Genomic DNA, 19037 nt, shown 5'->3' on the forward strand with positions numbered 1-19037 from the left:
GAGAGGAAGTCGTACGAGGCTAGGTTGAGAGTTCTCGGCCTTTTCTCGTTGGAACGGCGAAGGATGAGGGGTGACTTGATAGAGGTTTATAAGATGATCAGAGGAATAGATAGAGTAGACAGTCAGAAACTTTTTCCCCGGGTGCCACAGAGTGTTACAAGGGGACATAAATTTAAGGTGAAGGGTGGAAGGTTTTGGGGAGATGTCAGGGGTGGGTTCTTTACCCAGAGAGTGGTGGGGGCATGGAATGCGCTGCCCGTGGGAGTGGTAGAGTCGGAATCATTGGCGACCTTTAAGCGGCATTTGGATAGGTACATGGATCGGTACGTAATCTAGGTTAGAAGTTTGGCACAACATCGTGGGCCGAAGGGCCTGTTCTGTGCTGTATTGTTCTATGTTCTATGTTCTATGCTTTACTCCCATAGTTTACATTCCAATATTCTGCTGCACATGTTATCTCATTCTATAAGAGAGAGACAGGATACTTTATAAATGTTGAAGCATTAGAAACAGTGGAGGTGCAGAGTCCAGGTAGATCACTACAAAGCCATGAACAGGGACTGAAAATCAAAAAGGCGAATGAGATTTTGATCTCTATCTCAAGGATTGGGGATAGAAGTTATCCTTCACTCTGGATAAACCTTTTGAATTGCTGCGTTCCAATCTGGGCACTGCACCTTGGACCTTTGCTCACCCTCTGAATGCTGTTCTTCAAGACTCTAACCCATTGAGTGAGGAATCTCCGAGGCTGGACAGCTATTAGGTGATTGTCAGGGTGGGAATGGTTGGGAGGAGGGTGGTGAATTCACCGTAAGCCAGCAGTGCGCATTCAGTAATTGTTCCTGGTTTCTGTTGAATGACATGCAGCAACTGAAGGGGAAGATCCTGGTGAAAGGGAAGAGGCTGAATCGCCTGGAAGCTCCCCAGGATGCAGACATGGGCGATGAGGTTTCTGATGAGGATGAGGCCGCTGAACAAGACAGTGAAGACGAGCAAAAGGAAGTAAAAAAGGTGGGTGATCTTGCAGGTGAAATTTGCACCTCCCCTGCTCCTTTTTCCCCTTCCACCACCCCCACATTGTCCTTCACCCTCCTTCATTACCCCCAGTGTCCCTCTTTTCCCCCTCCTCTCTTGGCCCTTACCAGTCGGTCCGTTTCTCCCTCTGCCTCTCCCACTTTCCCTCATTTTTATTCCATTGATTCTACTAGAGGCTTGCGAGAGGAAACGATCAGCGAGAAGGCAACAAGAACTCAGTTGCATAGACCTCAGGACTTGTGTCATTACAGTAGCATGAATATCTGCTCGAGGCAAAGACTTGGCCTCTGGCTGTTACTGGAGTAAGATGTCATCCTTTCACAATGAGGTGAGGTGCATTGTTGGATCAAAGTACAAGGAGATTTGCTCTGTTTCTAAACCCATACTGTACCTCTCCTGGGAGTGTTTGATGGGAATACTTAGAGCAAGCTTTATTCTATAATTAAACATGTTTCCGAAATGGGTAGCTACAATGGAAAGTTTTATGTTCTAAGGAAGAAGGCTGAATAGTTTGTCCTATCCTGGAAACCCATCATGTCCCTCCCATCACATTACTAATTCGGTCTTTGAAAACTCTTGAGATTTTGCTTACTCGACGATCTCCAGCCTTCGCTGTTAACCAACATTTCTAGGTGAAAGCACATTCCCTCTGACTTTCCCAATGCCAGTTTTTAACTGACTTGTCTTTGTCATATAATCGTGAGGTTTAACCCAAGACTTAGTGTTTCCTCCTCAGCCACTTTGTTCTCGAATGAAAAGTCATAGCGTGGTGAGGCACAAAAGATTAGATTCTCTACAGTATGGAAACAGGCCCTTTTGGCCCAACAAGTCCACACCAACCCTCCAAGGAGTAATCCACCTGACTCATTCCCCTATCATATATTTACCCCTGACTAATGCACTTAACTCTACAGGCAATTTTAGCATGGCCAATTCACCTGACCTGCACATCTTTGGATTGGCCATTTGGCCCTTCAAGCCTGTGCTAGTTTATTAAGAGCTATTCCACCCAGCCATCCCCCCCACCACTCATTTTCCATATTCCTGTACCTTTTCACGAATGTATCCGATTCCCTTTGAAAGTTTATGCTGTATGTCTAAGCTTAGGAAAAATGCACCTTGGATATCTTGGGGTGTTAGAGCATTCCATGCAGTCTTGTTAACTGTGGGGTTAAGGCTGGTACTTTTCTTTCTGATTTGACATCAGCCAAGACTGTATTTGTCCATCTTGCCAAGCTCAGAGTATCTCAATGAAACCGTATCTAAGAAACCCTACACCTGTAACTGTGTTGAGGCTAAATGTCTCTTTCTTCCAGAGTGGGAAGATAAAGTTGGCTAAAGAACTCTCCGACCTTGTCATCTTCTGCAAGAGTGTCCACTTCAATGGATTTGAAGATGCTGCACAAAACCAAGTTTTCTATGAGATGTCATCCTTTGTAGAAAGCAAGTTCAATAAACTGACACAGGAAACGGGTAAGTCGAACACAAGGAATAGTATTTAAAATAGACCACTTGGCCCTTCAAGCTTGCTCTGTCAATTGTCATGAGCTGATATACCTGATTTTCACCACCTCTCAATATCCTCATATCCCTTGATTCCATTCATTCCCAAAAATCCATGGATCTCAACCTTGAAAATATTGAGCATCTAGGAGAAAGTGAGGACTGCAGATGCTGGAGAATGAGTCAAAACATGTGGCGCTGTCTAACCCTAACCCTATTGCACCTTCCTGATGGAGGGTTTATGCCCAAAACGTCGCCTATCCTGCTCCTTGGCTGCTGCCTAACCTGCTGTGCTTGTCCAATGCCACACTTTTCGACTCTGTTTCACCTTGGAGTAATACAAAGTTGACTCTCTAGCTCCAAATCCAAATGATATAGATTTTTAAAGCTCTGTAAATAAGCTTTACAGAAGTTTCTTTCGTTTTTTTTGTGAGATCTTTAAAGTGAGTTCTACTTACTCTAAAGTTAAAAATCTCTCAACACCAGGTTATAGTCTGACAGGTTTATTTGGAAGTACTAGTTTTCGGCCTATAACCTGGCGTTGATTTTTTTAACTTTTGTCCACCCCTGTCCAACACCGACACCACCTCATCACTCTCCTGTAAAGTTGGTTACTAGACTCTCCAACTCCGTCCACAGTCTCAAACAATTAAGAATTGGGCAAGGATTTGTGATAAGACTAGCATAATCAGATATGATGCAAGCAAGCCATGACATACTATACCAGATGAAGAAATTTCTCCTCTTGTTAGTCATAACAAGCTGCACCCTCATTCTTTAATCTTTCATGGAATGTGGGTGTCACTAACAAGCCCAACATTTCTTGCCCATCCCTGGTTACCCTTGAACTGAGTAGTTTTCATTCCAGAGGGCAGTTAAGAGTCACCCACCAGGCTGTGGGACTGGAATCACATGTAGGCCAGATTTTCCTTCCTAAAGGACATTAGAAATTTAGTATTTACAACAATTGCAACTAGACTAGCTTTTAGTTAATTTAAATTTCACCACTGCAATTTTGGGATTTGAGCCCTCTTACCTTAGGCCTCTGGATTACAAGTCCAGTAATATTGCTACTGTGTCACTCCCTTCCACTTATTCTGGCACTGAATCCCCATTAGCTTGATCCCCAAGGCATCAGAAACAACTCCTCAACATCTACCCTGTCAGGCACTTTCAGAATGCTTATACACTTGATCAAGAGTACATTGTATTCTTCTAAATTCTAAACAGCTTAGAGGGCATCCATTGATAGTGTGTCACTCGATGCTGGTCATCTGAAAATTTCAGATCTGTCTTTGTTAGTGCTCATCCAACATAGATTGTCATGTGACCTCATCATAAGTCGTGGTTACAGAAAGGACTTGCAATTACGCAGATCCTTTCATGACTTGTGTGTCCTCAGTGGTTTGTGAAAATAAAGTCCGTAGAGAGCAAACACCTTTAAATAGCAATAAAATAATAACTAAATAATCTGCCCATTTGATTGGAATTTGGCCAGGCCATTGGGAAATCTTCTGTTTTTTTTTAAAAAAAATTAGTGACCCTGGGGTTTTCTACACCCATTGGAGAGGGCATACATAGAATCGTAAAATAATTGCAAAATAGAAAGAGGCCATTTGGCTTATGTCGCTGCCTATTCTCAGCAAAAGCTCGTTCCACTCCTGTGCCTCTTCTCTGTAGCTCTGCAAATTTTCCCTTCAATTAATTATCTAATTCCCTATTGAATGCTTTGATTGAACTCGCTCCATCACAATTCCTGGTTGTGCATTCCAGGTCCTAACCATCCACTGCATTTTAATAAAAAACTACCTGTTCCTTCCGATCTTTTTTGCCATTCTGTGCCCTCTGGTTCTCAACCATGGTTTCTATCTACCTGCTCCTTTTTATAGCCCTTATGATTTGGAGCATTTTGGGCTCAACCTTCCTTGTATTTTTAAAATGAAAAATAACCCCAACTCCTCCAATCTTCCAACATAACTGAGGTTCCTCATCCTTGGAACCATTTCTGCAGCCTCTGGTAAGGCTAGATCCATCCTTCCAAGTTTGGCTTCCAGGACTGGACTCAGTGCAGCACTTGAAGCTAACAGAGAGCTTTATAAAGGGTCAGTGTAACAGCCTTTTTTAGTTAGGCCGAAGTGTGTGCTGGAGATTATAGAGTCAAGATTAGAGTGGTGCTGGAAAAGTACACCAGGTCGGGCAGCATCCAAGGAGCAGGAAAATCAACGTTTCAGGCAAAGGTCCTTCACAAGGCCTCATTCCTAATGAAGGACTTTTGCCCGAAATGTCGATTTTCCTTCTCCTTAGATGCTGCTTGACCTGCTGTGCTTTTCCAGCACCACTCTAATCTTAAGTCTTTTTTAGTTCTCTATTCCAATATTTATAAAGCTGGAAATCTCACATATCTCCGTTAACCACTTTCAATCTGTCCTGCCCTGTCGAGGATGTGTGTACAGACTCTATATCCAACTCTGTTCCATTTTAGTGTTATAGCCTTTGTTATCACCTCTCCTGCTTCTTCCGACCAAAATGAATGGTTTCACACTTCACTGTATTAAAGCATCACCTGCCATTTTGTCTGCCCACTTCACCAGCCTGTACTCTTCACAGGTTATAAAGGCCCGTTGTTCGTAAATTTCAAAATTGTGCCATTTACACCCTAGGTCCAGTTCATTAATATAGATCAGGAAGGTAGAGTTTTAAAACAGATGTCTAGGAAATCTGACCACAAGCCCTTCTCTCCAATCCAAAACACAAAATGATTAGGATTACTGTCATTTCCATGTCAGCCAGACAATTTTATATCATGTCACTACTGTCTCATAATGGTGTTCTAACTGTATTGTTCATATAAACAGAGGCAAGATGTTGTTTATTTAAATACCTAGAGCACTTATAAAAGAGTGACTGCTGGTTGCTCAGCAAAAAAGCAGGTGTATGTAATGCTTCATTCTATAAATAAACCTGCTATCAATAAAAGTATTAATGTCTGTTGTACTTCACTGATTTGGAATTGTACTAACATCTCCCTTTTTATTCAATGGTGTCTAACTTTACTGTCAAGCCTGTTATCTACATATATTCTTTATGTAATGCTTTTTGGACATTCATGTGTACCACATCAACCACATTATCCTTATCTCTTAGTTACTGCATAAAAACACTGGGCCTTGGTTTGACATCACAGCTAGAGAGGGAACTTCCAACAATGCAGCACTCTCTTAGTATTGCACTGGAGTAACAAGCTGGACTGAATGCTCAGGTCCCTGGAGTGGGACCCAATCCAGAGCAATCTGACTCAAACTCAGGATCAGTAACCACTGAGTTGAGGCTGACATTGTTGGTTTGGACTGATGAAGCAGCTGGAAGTGGTTTTGCAGAAGATGTTACTCTGAGGAATGAAGTTAAATATTAATCAGCTGTATTTTCCCACAGCCAAGCCATTTATTGAACTGAACACCCGACAGCTGAGCAGGATTTACCCAGCAGGACTGAGAACAGATTCCTCCAACTACAATCCTGTTGACATGTGGAACGCGGGCTGTCAGATTGGTGAGTCACCTCAGTCTAGCATGGTCATTACATACGATGAAAAGGATGTCAGTGAGTAACAGAATGTATCCCCATTCCCTCTTTCTCTGTAGTGGCTCTAAATTTCCAGACTCCAGGGCAGGAGATGGACATCAACCAGGGGAAGTTTCTGGACAATGGTTTTGCTGGTTACAATCTGAAGCCAAAATATTTGAGAGAAAAGAAGGCTGGCTTTGATTCAAAGAACGTTCAGAAGGGTTCCTGGCTAAATAAGAAGAAGCTCCATGTGATGGTGAGAGACTACAACTTTCTTCATCTTCCTCAAGCTTTTGCTTTTCCCACTTCAGCTTGTTGAATTTAGGCCTAGGGTCTTGCCAGGGAGTTAGCAAGTTGTTTCTCACTTTGCCTCAACAGACAAGACTGATGGCCAAAGGAGCAGGCTGGATGGCAGCTAGTTTAATAGGCAAAAACAATCACTGGCCATATGCTTTTTAGGAATGTTTGTGCTTCCAGGCTAACAATCCAAAGGCATGGCTTCTCCAGCTTGGGCAACTGAGGATTGACCTTGGTCGTGGTGGCTGTAAAACCACCAGGTTGTCAATAAAAGCCCATCTGGTTCACTGATGCCCTCACTTGTTCTGGCCTATATGTGACTTCACACTCCCATAATATGGTTGACTCTTAACTGACTTCTGTAATGGCTTAGCAGCCCACTCAGTTCATGGGCCATTGGGGATGGACAACAGTTATTAATCTAGCCAGTGACGTCTATATCCCATGAAAGAACAAAAAAAACGTAAAAACAGAAGCAGGAGTAGACCATTCAGCCCCCTTGAGGCTGCTCCACTGTTCAGTACATCATGGCTGAACATTGGCCTTAAATCCAATTTCCTGCTGATTCCCTAAGGAAACCTGCAAACAGGAGGATGGAATCTGACCATTCGTTGACTGATGTGACCTCTGACCCATATGCCTTAATGTCATTAGCCACCAAACATCTTTTTTTTTTCCTCTTGGGTTTGCTCGATATTGTCTCTAAGATGAAGAAATTTCCGGCCTGTTCTTTAGCCTGAGATTAGGTCCTGTGGTTTTAGACTCACCAGCTAGAGGGAAACATCACGTCTACATTGGCTCTGTCAGAATTCTGTAAGTCTTAGTGAGTCACCTCTCTCTTTAAAACTGTAGGGAATATAGACTCTGTCGCCCCAATCTCTCCTCTTTTTTTTGTTACAAAGAAAAATCCCCGCTTCCCAGGGATTAATCTGGTGAACCGCACTTGCATCACGTGCACAGCAAGCAAATACCTCCTTTAGAAAAGGAGCCCAGAACTGTATGCAACCTCACTCAGGCCCTGTGCAATTGCAGGAGGACATCTTTACTCCTATACTCAGATCCCCATGTAATGAAGCCCATCATACGTTTGCACTCCTAGTTGGTTGCTGTACCCTGCATGCTAGAATTTCCCTGCATGCTAGCTTTGAGACTCATGAGCAAAGACGTCCGAATCCCTTTGGACACCTGCACTTCCCAGCTGCTCTCAGTTTGAGAATTAACCTGCCTTTGTGTTTTTTTTAAACTACCAGTGTGAATAATTCCACACTAATTTGCATTATATACACTTACCATAACTGTAGCCCATTCATGTAGCCTGCCCAAGTCCTCTGAAAGTCTCCTTGCATTCTCTTCACAACTTAGATTCTCATCCAGTTTGGTGATATCAGCAAATTTGGAAATAATGCAATTCATCCCAAAACCAAATTGTTCGTGTAGGTTATGAGCAGTTGTGTACCCAACTGGTAACAACCTGCCATCACTTTTGAAGATTTTTCCTATTTTCCGTAGCTGTTTAGCTTCTCCACCATTTACCAATTCTCTTGTTCACCAGTGACAGGCTCACATTTAGAGTCATGGAGATATACAGCACAGAAACAGACCCTTCGGTCCAACTCGTCCATGCAGGCCAGGTATCCTAACCTAATCGAGTCCCATTTGCCAGCACTTAGCCCATATCCCTCTAAACCCATCCTATTCATATACCCATCCAGATGCCTTTTAAATGTCATTGTACCAGCCTCCACCACTTCCTCAGGCAGCTCATTCCATAAATGCACCACCCTCTGCGTGAAAAAGTTGCCCCTTCGGTTCAGGGTGAGAAGGAAAGATGTAAAAGGGACCTTTAGTTCTGGACTCCCCACCCCAGGGAAAAGACCTTGTCTGTTTATCTTATCCATGCCCTTCATGATTTTTATAAGGTCATGCCCCCTCCCTATAGCTCCAACCCTGGCTACGTTCTTGTAAATCTTTTCTGAACCCTTTCAAGTTTCATAATATCCTTCCGATAGGAAGGTGACCAGAATTGCACGCAATATTCCAAAAGTGGCCTAACCAATGTCCTGTACAGCCGCAACATGACCTCCCAACTCCTGTACTCAGTACTCTGACCAATAAAGGAAAGCATACCAAATGCCGCCTTCACTATCCTATCTACCTGCGACTCCACTTTCAAGGAGCTATGAACCTGCACTCCAAGGTCTCTTTGTTCAGCAACACTCCCTAGGACCTTACCATTAAGTGTATAAGTCCTGCTAAGATTTGCTTTCCCAAAATGCAGCACCTCGCATTTATCTGAATTAAACTCCATCTGCCACTTCTCAGCCCATTGGCCCATCTGGTCAAGATCCCGTTGTAATCTGAGATGACCTTCTTTACTGTCCACTATACCTACAATTTTGATGTCATGTTATTAACTATACCTCCTATGGTCACATCCAAATCATTTATATAAGTGACAAAAAGCAGTGGACCCAGCACCGATCCTTGTGGCACACTACTGGTCACAGGCCTCCAGTCTGAAAAGCAATCCTCCACCACCACCCTCTGTCTTCCTCCTTCGAGCCAGTTCTGAATCCAAATGGCTAGTCTCCATGTATTTCATGAGATCTAACCTTGCTAACTAATCTCCTGTGAGGAACCTTTGTTGAATGCCTTACTGAAGTCCATATATATCATCCCTGATGAAGGGCGTTTGCCCGAAACATCGATTTTCCTGTTCCTCAAATGCTGCTTGACCTGCTGTGCTTTTCCAGCACCACACCATCGACTCCATGTAGATCAGGTCCATTGCTCTGCCCTCATCAATCCTCTTTGTTACTTCTTAAAGAGCTCCTTTAAGAGCTTCTTAAATCAAGTTTGTGAGACATGATTTCCCACGCACAAAGCCGTGTTGACTATCCCTAATCTCTTGTTGCCTTTCCAAATACATGTACATCCTGTCCTTCAGGATTCCCTCCAACAACTTGCCCACCACTGAGGTCAGGCTCACCGGTCTATAGTTTCCTGGCTTGTCCTTACCACCTTTCTTAAACAGTGGCACCACGTTAACCAACCTCCAGTCGTCTGGCACCTCGCCTGTGACTATTGATAATACAAATATCTCAGCAAAGGGCCCAGCAATCACATCTCTAGCTTCCCACAGAGTTCTAGGGTACACCTGATCAGGTCCTGGGGATTTATCCACCTTCATGCATTTCAAGACATCCAGCACTAGCTCCTCTGTAATGTGGGCATTTGTTTTAGCTATTTGTTCCCTTTTCTCAAACTGTAAAGGGACTTCTATTGAGTGTGTACTGTATGGAATTTAGAAGGATGAGGGGGATCATAGATTCCCTACAATGTGAAAACCAGCCATTTGGCCCAACAAGTCCATAGCAACTCTCCGAAGAGCATTTCACCCAGACTAACCCTCCTACCCTATCCCTGTAACTGTGCAATTCCCATGGCTAATCCATCTAGCCTGCATGTCACCGGACCCTGTCGGCAGCTTAGCATGGCCAATCCCCTAATATGCACGTCTTTGGATTGTGGGAGGAAACCGGAGCACCCGGAGGAAACCCATGCAGACACTGGGAGAATGTTTGTGCAGAGTTTGCACAATTGCCTGAGGGTGGAATTAAACCTGGGTCTCAGGCACTGTGAGGCAGCAGTGGTAGCTGGTGTGTTGCCTCTGATAGTGTTGTGTAAAGTTCAATCAGACTGAATCAGGGGCCTGGATAGAGTGGATTCTACTGCAAAAAATACGGAGGTATGGCATTGAGGGTGAGTTGGAGGTTTGGATTAGGAGTTGGCTGGCTGGAAGAAGACAGAGGGTAGTAGTTGATGGTAAAGGTTCAAACGTATGGAGTCAGCTATTACAAGGGGGCATAGCTTTAAATTAAGGGGGGTAGGTATAGGACAGATGTTCGGGGTAGGTTCTTTACTCAGCGAGTCGTGAGTTCATGGAATGCCCTGCCAGTAGCAGTGGTGGACTCTCCCTCATTATGGGCATTTAAGCGGGCATTGGATAGGCATTTGGAGGATAGTGGGCTAGTGTAGGTTAGGTGGGCTTGGATCGGCGCAACATCGAGGGCCGAAGGGCCTGTACTGCGCTATATTCTTCTATGCTCTATGTTCTAGGACATGGAGAAGATGTTTGCACTGGTGCGAGAAACTAGGATCCTAGGTCTCAGACTCAAAGGGACCACCTTTAGCACTAAGATGAGAAGGACTTTCTTCAGCCAGAGAATGGTTAAACTGTGGAGCTCATGGCCTCCATAATCCTCTGTGGCAAAGAGAGTGAGAGAGGCCCTTCATTAGTAAGGGGATCAAGGGTTATAGGGGGAAGGCAGGAATAGGGTTGAGAAGCATATTGAATGGTGGAGCAGACTTGATGGACCAAATGGCCTAATTCTACTCCTATACCTTACAGTTCTTTTACAATCTACTTTTATGTTCCTCACAAACTTGCTGCTTTTTCCTTTCTTAAACAGTTTCTTCGTCCTCGTTGGCTGGGTTCCCAGTCTCCGGTTTGCCACTTACTCTGGCATCCTGAAGTCATTTCCTTTGATCTAATGAAACTTCTAATAATACCTATGGTGATGGATCTTATCTCTTTGGGTGTTTCTGCCTTGGAGGAATGTGTATCTGTTGTAGACCATGTAGTATATCTTTAAATATTAGCCACCGCCTGTCTGCATTGGATCTTTTCACTGTATTTTTCCCAACCTATCCCTAGACCCTTCTAGTATCCTTTGCTTAGATTTGTTTCAGAAAGAACAATGTTGTCATACCTCACAGGGGGGAATGCACTGAATATCAAGACCCACTACTTCCAGAGTTGCCACAAAACTTTGAAAAAAGTTGGAAGTGTCCAACATTCACCAATTTACTTGATTTCCAGACCCAGATTGATAGAAAATGAGGCAGATATCTGCCCCCCCTTCCAGCTGGAACAGGTTGAGATGAAATTCCTGCTTCAGAATTCCATCGTGAAGTTCCGGATGTGAAACAAAAGCAGAAAATGCTGGAGAAACTCAGCAGATGTGGCAGCATCAATGTTATGAGTTCAGCATGCTCCTGATGCATTGCTAAAACACTGACTCCCTCTGGTCTTCACAAATTCCTTGTTTCCTTCAGGTTATCTCTGCCCAGCAGCTTCCAAAGTCGAACAGGCTGAAGCTCAAGTCAGTTGTGGATCCTCTGGTGGTGGTGGAGGTTTTTGGTGTTAGTGAAGATTGTGATTCAAAAGAAACAGAACACATCTCCAACAATGGTAAGTTACGTTATAAACCACCTCACCTGTACAGCATTATGTCCAGACCCTGAAATTACATTAGAAGCAATTCCGAGAGGGATCACTATACTCAAATCTCAGATGAAGGGCTTCTTTTGAAAGAATAGTTTAGGCCTAGACTAATTGGGGCTTAAAAGAATGAGGGGTAATCTTACTGAAACTTAAAATATCCTGTGGGAACTTGAAAATGGATGTTTCCTCTTGTGGAAAAGACGAGAACTATGGGGCATAGGTTTATGAATAATGGGTCTCCCATTAAGTTGGACGAGAAGGTTCCTTTCCGCACGTGTTCTCTCCTGAGAGATGAGAGGCTGGGTCTTTGTCTAACTCAACCTTAAATACATTCAAAGTTCATTAGCGGGAGATTGAAAAGTGAAGTTGAGACCACAGTCACGTTAGTGATCTTGTTGAATGCAGCAGCTGGCTAGAAGGGCTAAATGACCGTCTCCTGCTCTATGTTACTTACAGGACTTTGCAGTCCGGTCTAAATACAGACTCTTGGTATGCAGCCAGAGCTAGATACAGGCTGGTATCTACTGTCCATCCTAACTGTCTTGTACAGTTGAGCCATTCTCTTCAAAGAGTTCAGGCCAATATGAGGTTGGGGGGGGTCACAGCTGAGATCAGAGGTTGGAGTGGCTCAGTGATTAGCACTGCTGCCTCTCAGCACCAGAGACCTGGGTTCGATTCCAGCCCTGGGCGACTGTCTGTGTGGAGTTTACACATTCTCCCTATGTCTGCTTAGGTTTTCTCTGGGTGCTCTGGTTTCCTCCCACAATCCAAAGATGTGCAGATGAGGTGAATTGGCCATGCTACATTGTCCATAGTGTTAGGTGCATTAATCAGAGGAAAATGGGCCTGGGTGGGTTACTCTTCAGAGGGTCGATGGTTGGGTAAAATGGCCTGTTTCCACACTGTAGGGAATCTAATCTAATCAAAGTTAGATTCTCTTCATCAAAGAACCAGTTGATGACCGCATGGAGTTAGAATCCCTACAGTGTGGAAATGGGCCCTTCGGCCCAACAAGTGGGGGGATTCAAACCCCCAGTTTCTCTCTGTAAACAACTCTCCATTTTTGTCCCATTCAGGATTCAGCCCCATGTGGAACACTACCTTCCAGTTTGACGTTTCTGTCCCTGAGCTGGCTTTCGTGCGGTTTGTGGTGCAGGACTACGACATGTCGTCCAAGAATGATTTTATCGGACAGTTTACACTACCCTTCACGAGCTTGAAACTAGGTAAAGTAACTAGCAGGGCCCTATTTTGGAAAGACTGACCACAGCCGCCCTCTCCTACCTTTCCCTGGACAGTCAGACTGCTGCCTCAGGTTTCCTTGGGTTCAGGGTGAGAATTGTCTGGCATCTCTCACTGGCATAGTGGCAGTCAGTTACCCTCTGGAGTACCATGCTGGCTGCTGCCCCCTCCTACCCCTGAAGCAGAAGCCAAACTTGAGGGCTGAGAATAGGAGTGATTCCAATACAAGGAGGGACTCTCCTATCTGAAGAATTTCCCTCGTTGAATTATTTTCACGAGCATGGAATTAAACAAGAGGGTGGTCAGGAACCCACAGCCTGGGATGCAAGTTGAGGTGGGAAACCTCAGCCTTTTTCGGAAAAAAAAATGTTTGGATGAGCACTCAATGTCATAACATTCAAGACTATGTACAAGGCAGGATAGGGGACAAGTATAAGCAGGCATATGCTTTGGTGGTACAGAGTGGATGGGCTGAAAGGCCTCTTCTGTACTGTATGACTCTCTGACAGAAGAAAAGGAACTTGACTTATTACTGTTCTGTATCTTTGGAAAGATCAGTCGATCTCCAACTTTCCCCCGAAGGCCCAGCATACCTTCCTGCTTTTCTACTAATTGGCCAATTCCCTTTGGGATCACAGTAGTGGGTTGTGGGGGTGGGAGGGCGGGGTGGTGCACTTGATGGGCTCCGGAGGGTGCTATGATTGGGTGGGGTGATGGTGGCATGATGGGTTCCGGAGGGGGCAATGGTTAGGGGTGGGGTGGCGGCATGATGGGGTCCAGAGGAAGCAATGGTGAGAGGGTTCATCACGGGGTCTGGAGGGTGCAGTGGTAAAAGAGGGGGCATGATGGGGTCCACAGGGGGTGATGGTAATGGGGTAGAGTGTGACAGGGTCTAGGGGGGGCAATTATGATGGGGGTAGGGTGCCGTGATTGATTGTTTGTCTTTGACCCTGACAGGGATGCCATTTCCTCATTTTGTTTGCTGTTCACAGGCTATCGACACATTCACCTCCTAACAGAGAGCGGGGATCGCCTTCCCTCAGCGTCACTCTTTGTCCACATCATGATTGAGTAAAGCACCAGGATCTGCTTCCATCTAAACCCTGACTTCCAGACTGCAGCCTACAGGCCCAATGAGGGGGTGTGTGTGTGAGACAGAGAGGGGAGAGGGAACAGGCGGCAGTTTGCACAAAAACAATCCTAGTGTCTGGTTTCTTTCCAGAGGACTGTGGGAGATTTCGATGCTGCTGATGCTTGTTTTGACCTTTTTTCTAAAAAAGATTCTTAGCATATTTTAGTTCAATGATAATCTATAGGCACAGGTGAGAGAGGGGTTACATTCACTCATCCGATGGTACCTGATTGCTTGGGATATTCTTTATAAGACACTGTCTACAACTTCCATTTTATCAATTTTATTAAAAGAACTCATCCTGCCCATTGTTTTCACGTCTTTTTCTAAAATGCTGCATTTGTATAGCGTCCTTAGCCACCTTGACATGTTGCATGTCACATTCCCAATGAAGGGCTTATGCCTGAAACGTCGATCCTCCTGCTCCTCGGATGCTGCCTGACCTGCTGTGCTTTTCCATTGCTACACTTCTCAACTCTGACATGTTGCGGTCAACAATGTTCATTTTTGAAACTCATCGCTGTTGCATTGTGTGCACAGCAAGATTCCAAACAACTGAGAACGACCCGGTTATCCAGCCATCTGTGACGTTTGTCAAGTGAAGAGAAGACACTGATGGCCTTAAAGAGGGAAGCCATGTGATCCTTCACATCCAAACCCAGCTGGGCTGCTGGTTTCACAGACACCCTGGTATTCTCGTCTCAGACTGGAGCTGATGGTCGGAGTGTACAGCCACAAAAAGAGAGCATAGAGTGACTGAGGATGATCATTGTTTGCCCAGTTATAGCCTAAAAACTGAAATGAGGGGGTGCTGGAACATTTAAACCTCTGAGCACTTAAAATGCCAGGGTACAGTTAGCTATGGATCAAGTACAGGTGAACCAGGGATGGCCAATAACTGCTTGCCCAGACAGTGCTGCCCCACATCCTGTGAACAAATTAAAAGTGGCATTGGTGTAGTGTGGTCAGTATAGTTGCAGTGGGCCAAAAGGCCTGTTTCTGTGCTGTATGACTGACTCTGTAACAGATTCATGCATTCAATACAACCCTTTGCAAAAAGTGGAACAGACAGTGCAAGGAATGGATGAATTGTCTGAACAGTTCATCTCTCAGCCGCTGAGCAGCCAAAACACTTTGTCATCCTGGTAAGGTAGGGAGCACAGAAACCAGCCTACACCGCAAGATCCCACAATCTGCAAATGATTGACAGCACCACTTTATAAATACAGGGACAAAGGGGAAATATGGACAGTAGGCAAATTGTTCAGCTCTGCAGCACGATAGTGTTAAAAGTAGGGGTTTTCAATTTTAAACCATGGGGGTTTGGTGGGAATGAATCTAGGCCTCTATTTAAACATCGCCTCTAAAAGACGAGTCCTTTGGCAGTACTACGTTCTCTGCACTGCACTGGAGTGTCTGTCTGGACTTAATATGCTCAAGCCTTTTGCATAAGGTTTGAACACATCGAACTTTATTAACTATGTGTGAGGGATGAACTTCAAGCCATGCTGAGCTTATAGAAGGAACAAAGTGGAATTTGCATGTGCAATTGTTTCTCTCCTTGTGCAAAAGGTACTTCCACCTTCCTGGAGTTTGGAGTGACTGGTACTCACTGCCCTCTAATGGTCCATCTTCACATTTCAACCTCCATTGCCCAACCTGAATTCTCCATTTCGGTTGGATCTGGGAGCGTCTTACCTGGCCAGAGAATTAACCCTGACCACCCTTGTATTTCAACCTTAAGTTTGGTTTATTTTATTGTGGATGAGATTATTATGTGTATACTAGGCCCCAGAATCTTTTCTTCTTTCAAAAATATACTTATGGATAGTTTATATAAGTGCATACAAAGTTTCTAAATCAGTCTTGTACTGTTTTTCTGTTTTTTAAAAAAAACAAAATATTTGAATTTTGATATTTCAGTTTTTCCACCGTTGCAAAAAAGAAAGGCATTTCTGCAGAAATGCTGTGTTCATTTTGAAGGTCTGACAACTCAATGGACTTTCATTGTAGAGTCATACAGCATGGAAACAACCTTTCAGACCAACCACTCTATGCTGATCATAATCCCAAACTAGACTAGTCCAGCACCATTTTGTCTCTTGTCCTTAAGCCAATTTTGTATCCAATTGGCAAGCTCAGCCTGAATCCTGTGTGATCTAACTTTACTAGTAAGATTGCTAAAGTCCAAGTAAACGACGTCTGCCACTCTGCCCTCCTCAATCTTGGTTACGTCCTCGAAAAAAACTCTATCAAATTTGAGAGGCATGATTTCCCGCATGCAAAACCGTGCTGACTATGCCTGATCAGTTCTTGCTTCTCCAAATGCATAAAAATCCACTCCAACAACATACCATCAAAGTCAGACACAAAGGTTTATAGTTCCCAGGCTTCTCCTTCAACCCCGTTTAAACAAAGGCACAACATTAGCCATTCTCTAGTTATCAGATACCTCACCCATGTTTACAGATGATACAAATATTTTCTGCTAGGGGTCCCATAATTTCCTACTTAAAGTCCCACAATGTCCTGAAATTCCATTGATCAGGTTCTAGAGATTTATCCACCTTTTATATTTTCTAAGACCTCCAGCATATCTTCCTCAATCTGAACTGTTTTCAAAATGTCAATATTTATTTTCATGCATCCTGTAGCCTCCATTTCTTTTCTGCACAGCTTTTTTTTAAAAAAAGTGAAATATTCATTTAATATGTCCATTTCATAAAATTCAATGCAAAAATTACCTCTGATCTTAAGGAGCCCTACTCTCTCTTTCTAGTTGCTCTCTTACTCTTAAGGTGTTTGTAGAATCTTACTGGATGATCCTTAAGTTTATCTGCCGAGGTTACGTCCTATTGCATCTTTGCCTTCCTGATTTCCCTCTTACGAATGCCCCTGCTCTCTATACAGTTCAAGAGGTTCATTTGAATGCAGTTGTCAGTATCTAATATGAACTTTTTTATCCTTGACTAGAGCCTCTATATCTTTATTCATCCACTGTTTCCTACTCTTACCAGCCTTACCTTTCACTCTAACAGGAACATAATGCTTCTGAACTCTCCTTATCTCACTTCTGAAAATCTCCCATTTGTCAGTTGACCCTTTTACCTGCGAACAGTCTACTCCAGTCAACCTTTTGAGAATTCTTGTCTCATACCATTCAAATTTGCCTTCCTCCAGTTAAAAACGTTTAACTTTTATGGAAGGCTTAAATATATTAAAACTAATAGAGTTATCATCACTAGGCCCAAAGTGTTCCCCTAATGTCACTTCAGTCACTTGCCTGCTTATTACCCAAGCGAAGGTCAAGCTTTGCTCCTTCTCTCGTAGGTAGATCTATATATTGATAAAGAACATATTCTTGAACACATTTAACAAATTCTTCACCATCCAAACCTTTAATACTATGGTCGTCCCAGTCCATGTTTGAAAAATTAAAGTTTACTATAATTGCAACCTGCTTATTCTTACACATATCTGTGATCTCTCTACATATTATTTTCCCCAATTTCCCTCTGATGATTGAGGGAGGGTCTATAATACAAACTCATCAAGGTTATCATTCTTTCTTATTTCTAATTTCAACCCATTTACTTTCACGGAACAATTTTTCTGAAATATCTTCTCTAGGTGTGGGGTGGCATGGTGGCTCAGTGGTTAGTACTGCTGTCTCACAGCGCAAGGGACCTGGGTTCGATTCCTGCCTCTGGTAACTGTCTGTGTGGAGTTTGCACATTCTCCCCACATCTGCGTGGGTTTCCTCAGGGTGCTCCGGTTTCCTCCCACAATCCAAAAATGTGCTGGTCAGATAAGTTGGCCATGCTAAATTGCCCATAGTGTTAGGTACACTCATCAGAGGGAAATGGGTCTGTGTGGGTTACTCTTCGGAGGGTCGGTATGGACTTGTTGGGCCGAACGGCCTGTTTCCACACTGTACGGAATCTAATATGGTGAAAATGTTTTCCTTGATCAGAAATGTCACTGCTCCTCTCTTGCCTCCCATTCTATCCTTCCTATAACATCTAAAACCTGGAACATTGAGCTGCCAGTCCTGTCCAGCTCTTAGCTATGAAATCCCAATACCATGTTTTCATACATGCCCTTCAGTTCATTGGCCTTTAAGACCCCTTGCAATAAATGCAGTTTAAAATTTCAGAGTTACTACTTTCTCTGACTTGCTCTTGTCTATCTTTTATCATTAGCTTGCTCTTTTCAGATTCATAACAATCCTCAAATACCTTTCTATCCACAATGCTACTTATTCCCGTCTCTAATAGTTCACAGTCTCTCTTAATAGAACTAAAAATCACACAACAGGTTATAGTCCAACAGGTTTAATGGGAAGCACTAGCTTTCGGATCGCTGCTCCTTCAGGTGGTTGTGAAGTACACCATTGTAAGACCATTTATAGCAAAAGTTTACAGTGTGATGTAACTGAAATTATACATGGAAAAACACCTTGATTGTTTAAGTCTCTCATCTGTTAGAATGACCATGATAGTTTCACTTCTTTCATATGTAAATCACAAAACGTCTTTCAAAAGTTGAGTTCTCAGGTTAACAGTAACAATTGGTGTCAGCGCAGGGAAGATGTTGAAGGTGTTAGCCCCCATGTTCCCTGTCTTTGCCATAATGTTGAGACTGATTCTAGTTTAAAAAGTGAGTTAACAGAGTCTTACATGGATTCGTGTGTGTGCTTGGGGTGGGGGTTTGTGAGCGTTTGTGAGAAAGTGTATGTGTGTCTGTGTGAGTGTAAAGTGGTCTAAGTCTGTGTGAGGGTGTATGTGAGTTTACACCCACTTTACACTCTGATAGACACACACACACACACACACAGTCTCTCTCTCTCTCTCTCTCTCTCTCTCTCTCTTCCCCCTCTCTGTCTCTCCCTCAGTGTATCTCTCCCTCTCTGTCTCTCCCTCAATGTGTCTCTCCCTCAATGTGTCTCTCCCTCACCCTCTCTCTCCCTCAATGTGT

The 19037-nt window shown here is 43.7% G+C and overlaps 1 protein-coding gene across 3 annotated transcripts in view; it reads left to right on the top strand.

Moving 5' to 3' along the window:
* Positions 1–14100, top strand: part of plcd1a (phospholipase C, delta 1a) — a 95173-nt gene extending 81073 nt beyond the window's left edge. For all 3 annotated transcript variants that reach the window (XM_043690855.1, XM_043690857.1, XM_043690854.1), the window contains exons 9-15: positions 868–1011; positions 2352–2508; positions 5971–6087; positions 6180–6358; positions 11518–11653; positions 12763–12912; positions 13921–14100. In XM_043690855.1, the coding sequence (XP_043546790.1) occupies positions 868–1011; positions 2352–2508; positions 5971–6087; positions 6180–6358; positions 11518–11653; positions 12763–12912; positions 13921–14003 (966 nt within the window). In that variant the 3' untranslated portion in view covers positions 14004–14100. The remainder of the gene's footprint in view (positions 1–867; positions 1012–2351; positions 2509–5970; positions 6088–6179; positions 6359–11517; positions 11654–12762; positions 12913–13920) is intronic.
* Positions 14101–19037: the final 4937 nt, after the last annotated feature.

Source organism: Chiloscyllium plagiosum, chromosome 5 (genome assembly GCF_004010195.1).
Source record: "Chiloscyllium plagiosum isolate BGI_BamShark_2017 chromosome 5, ASM401019v2, whole genome shotgun sequence".
Classification (NCBI taxonomy): domain Eukaryota; kingdom Metazoa; phylum Chordata; class Chondrichthyes; order Orectolobiformes; family Hemiscylliidae; genus Chiloscyllium; species Chiloscyllium plagiosum.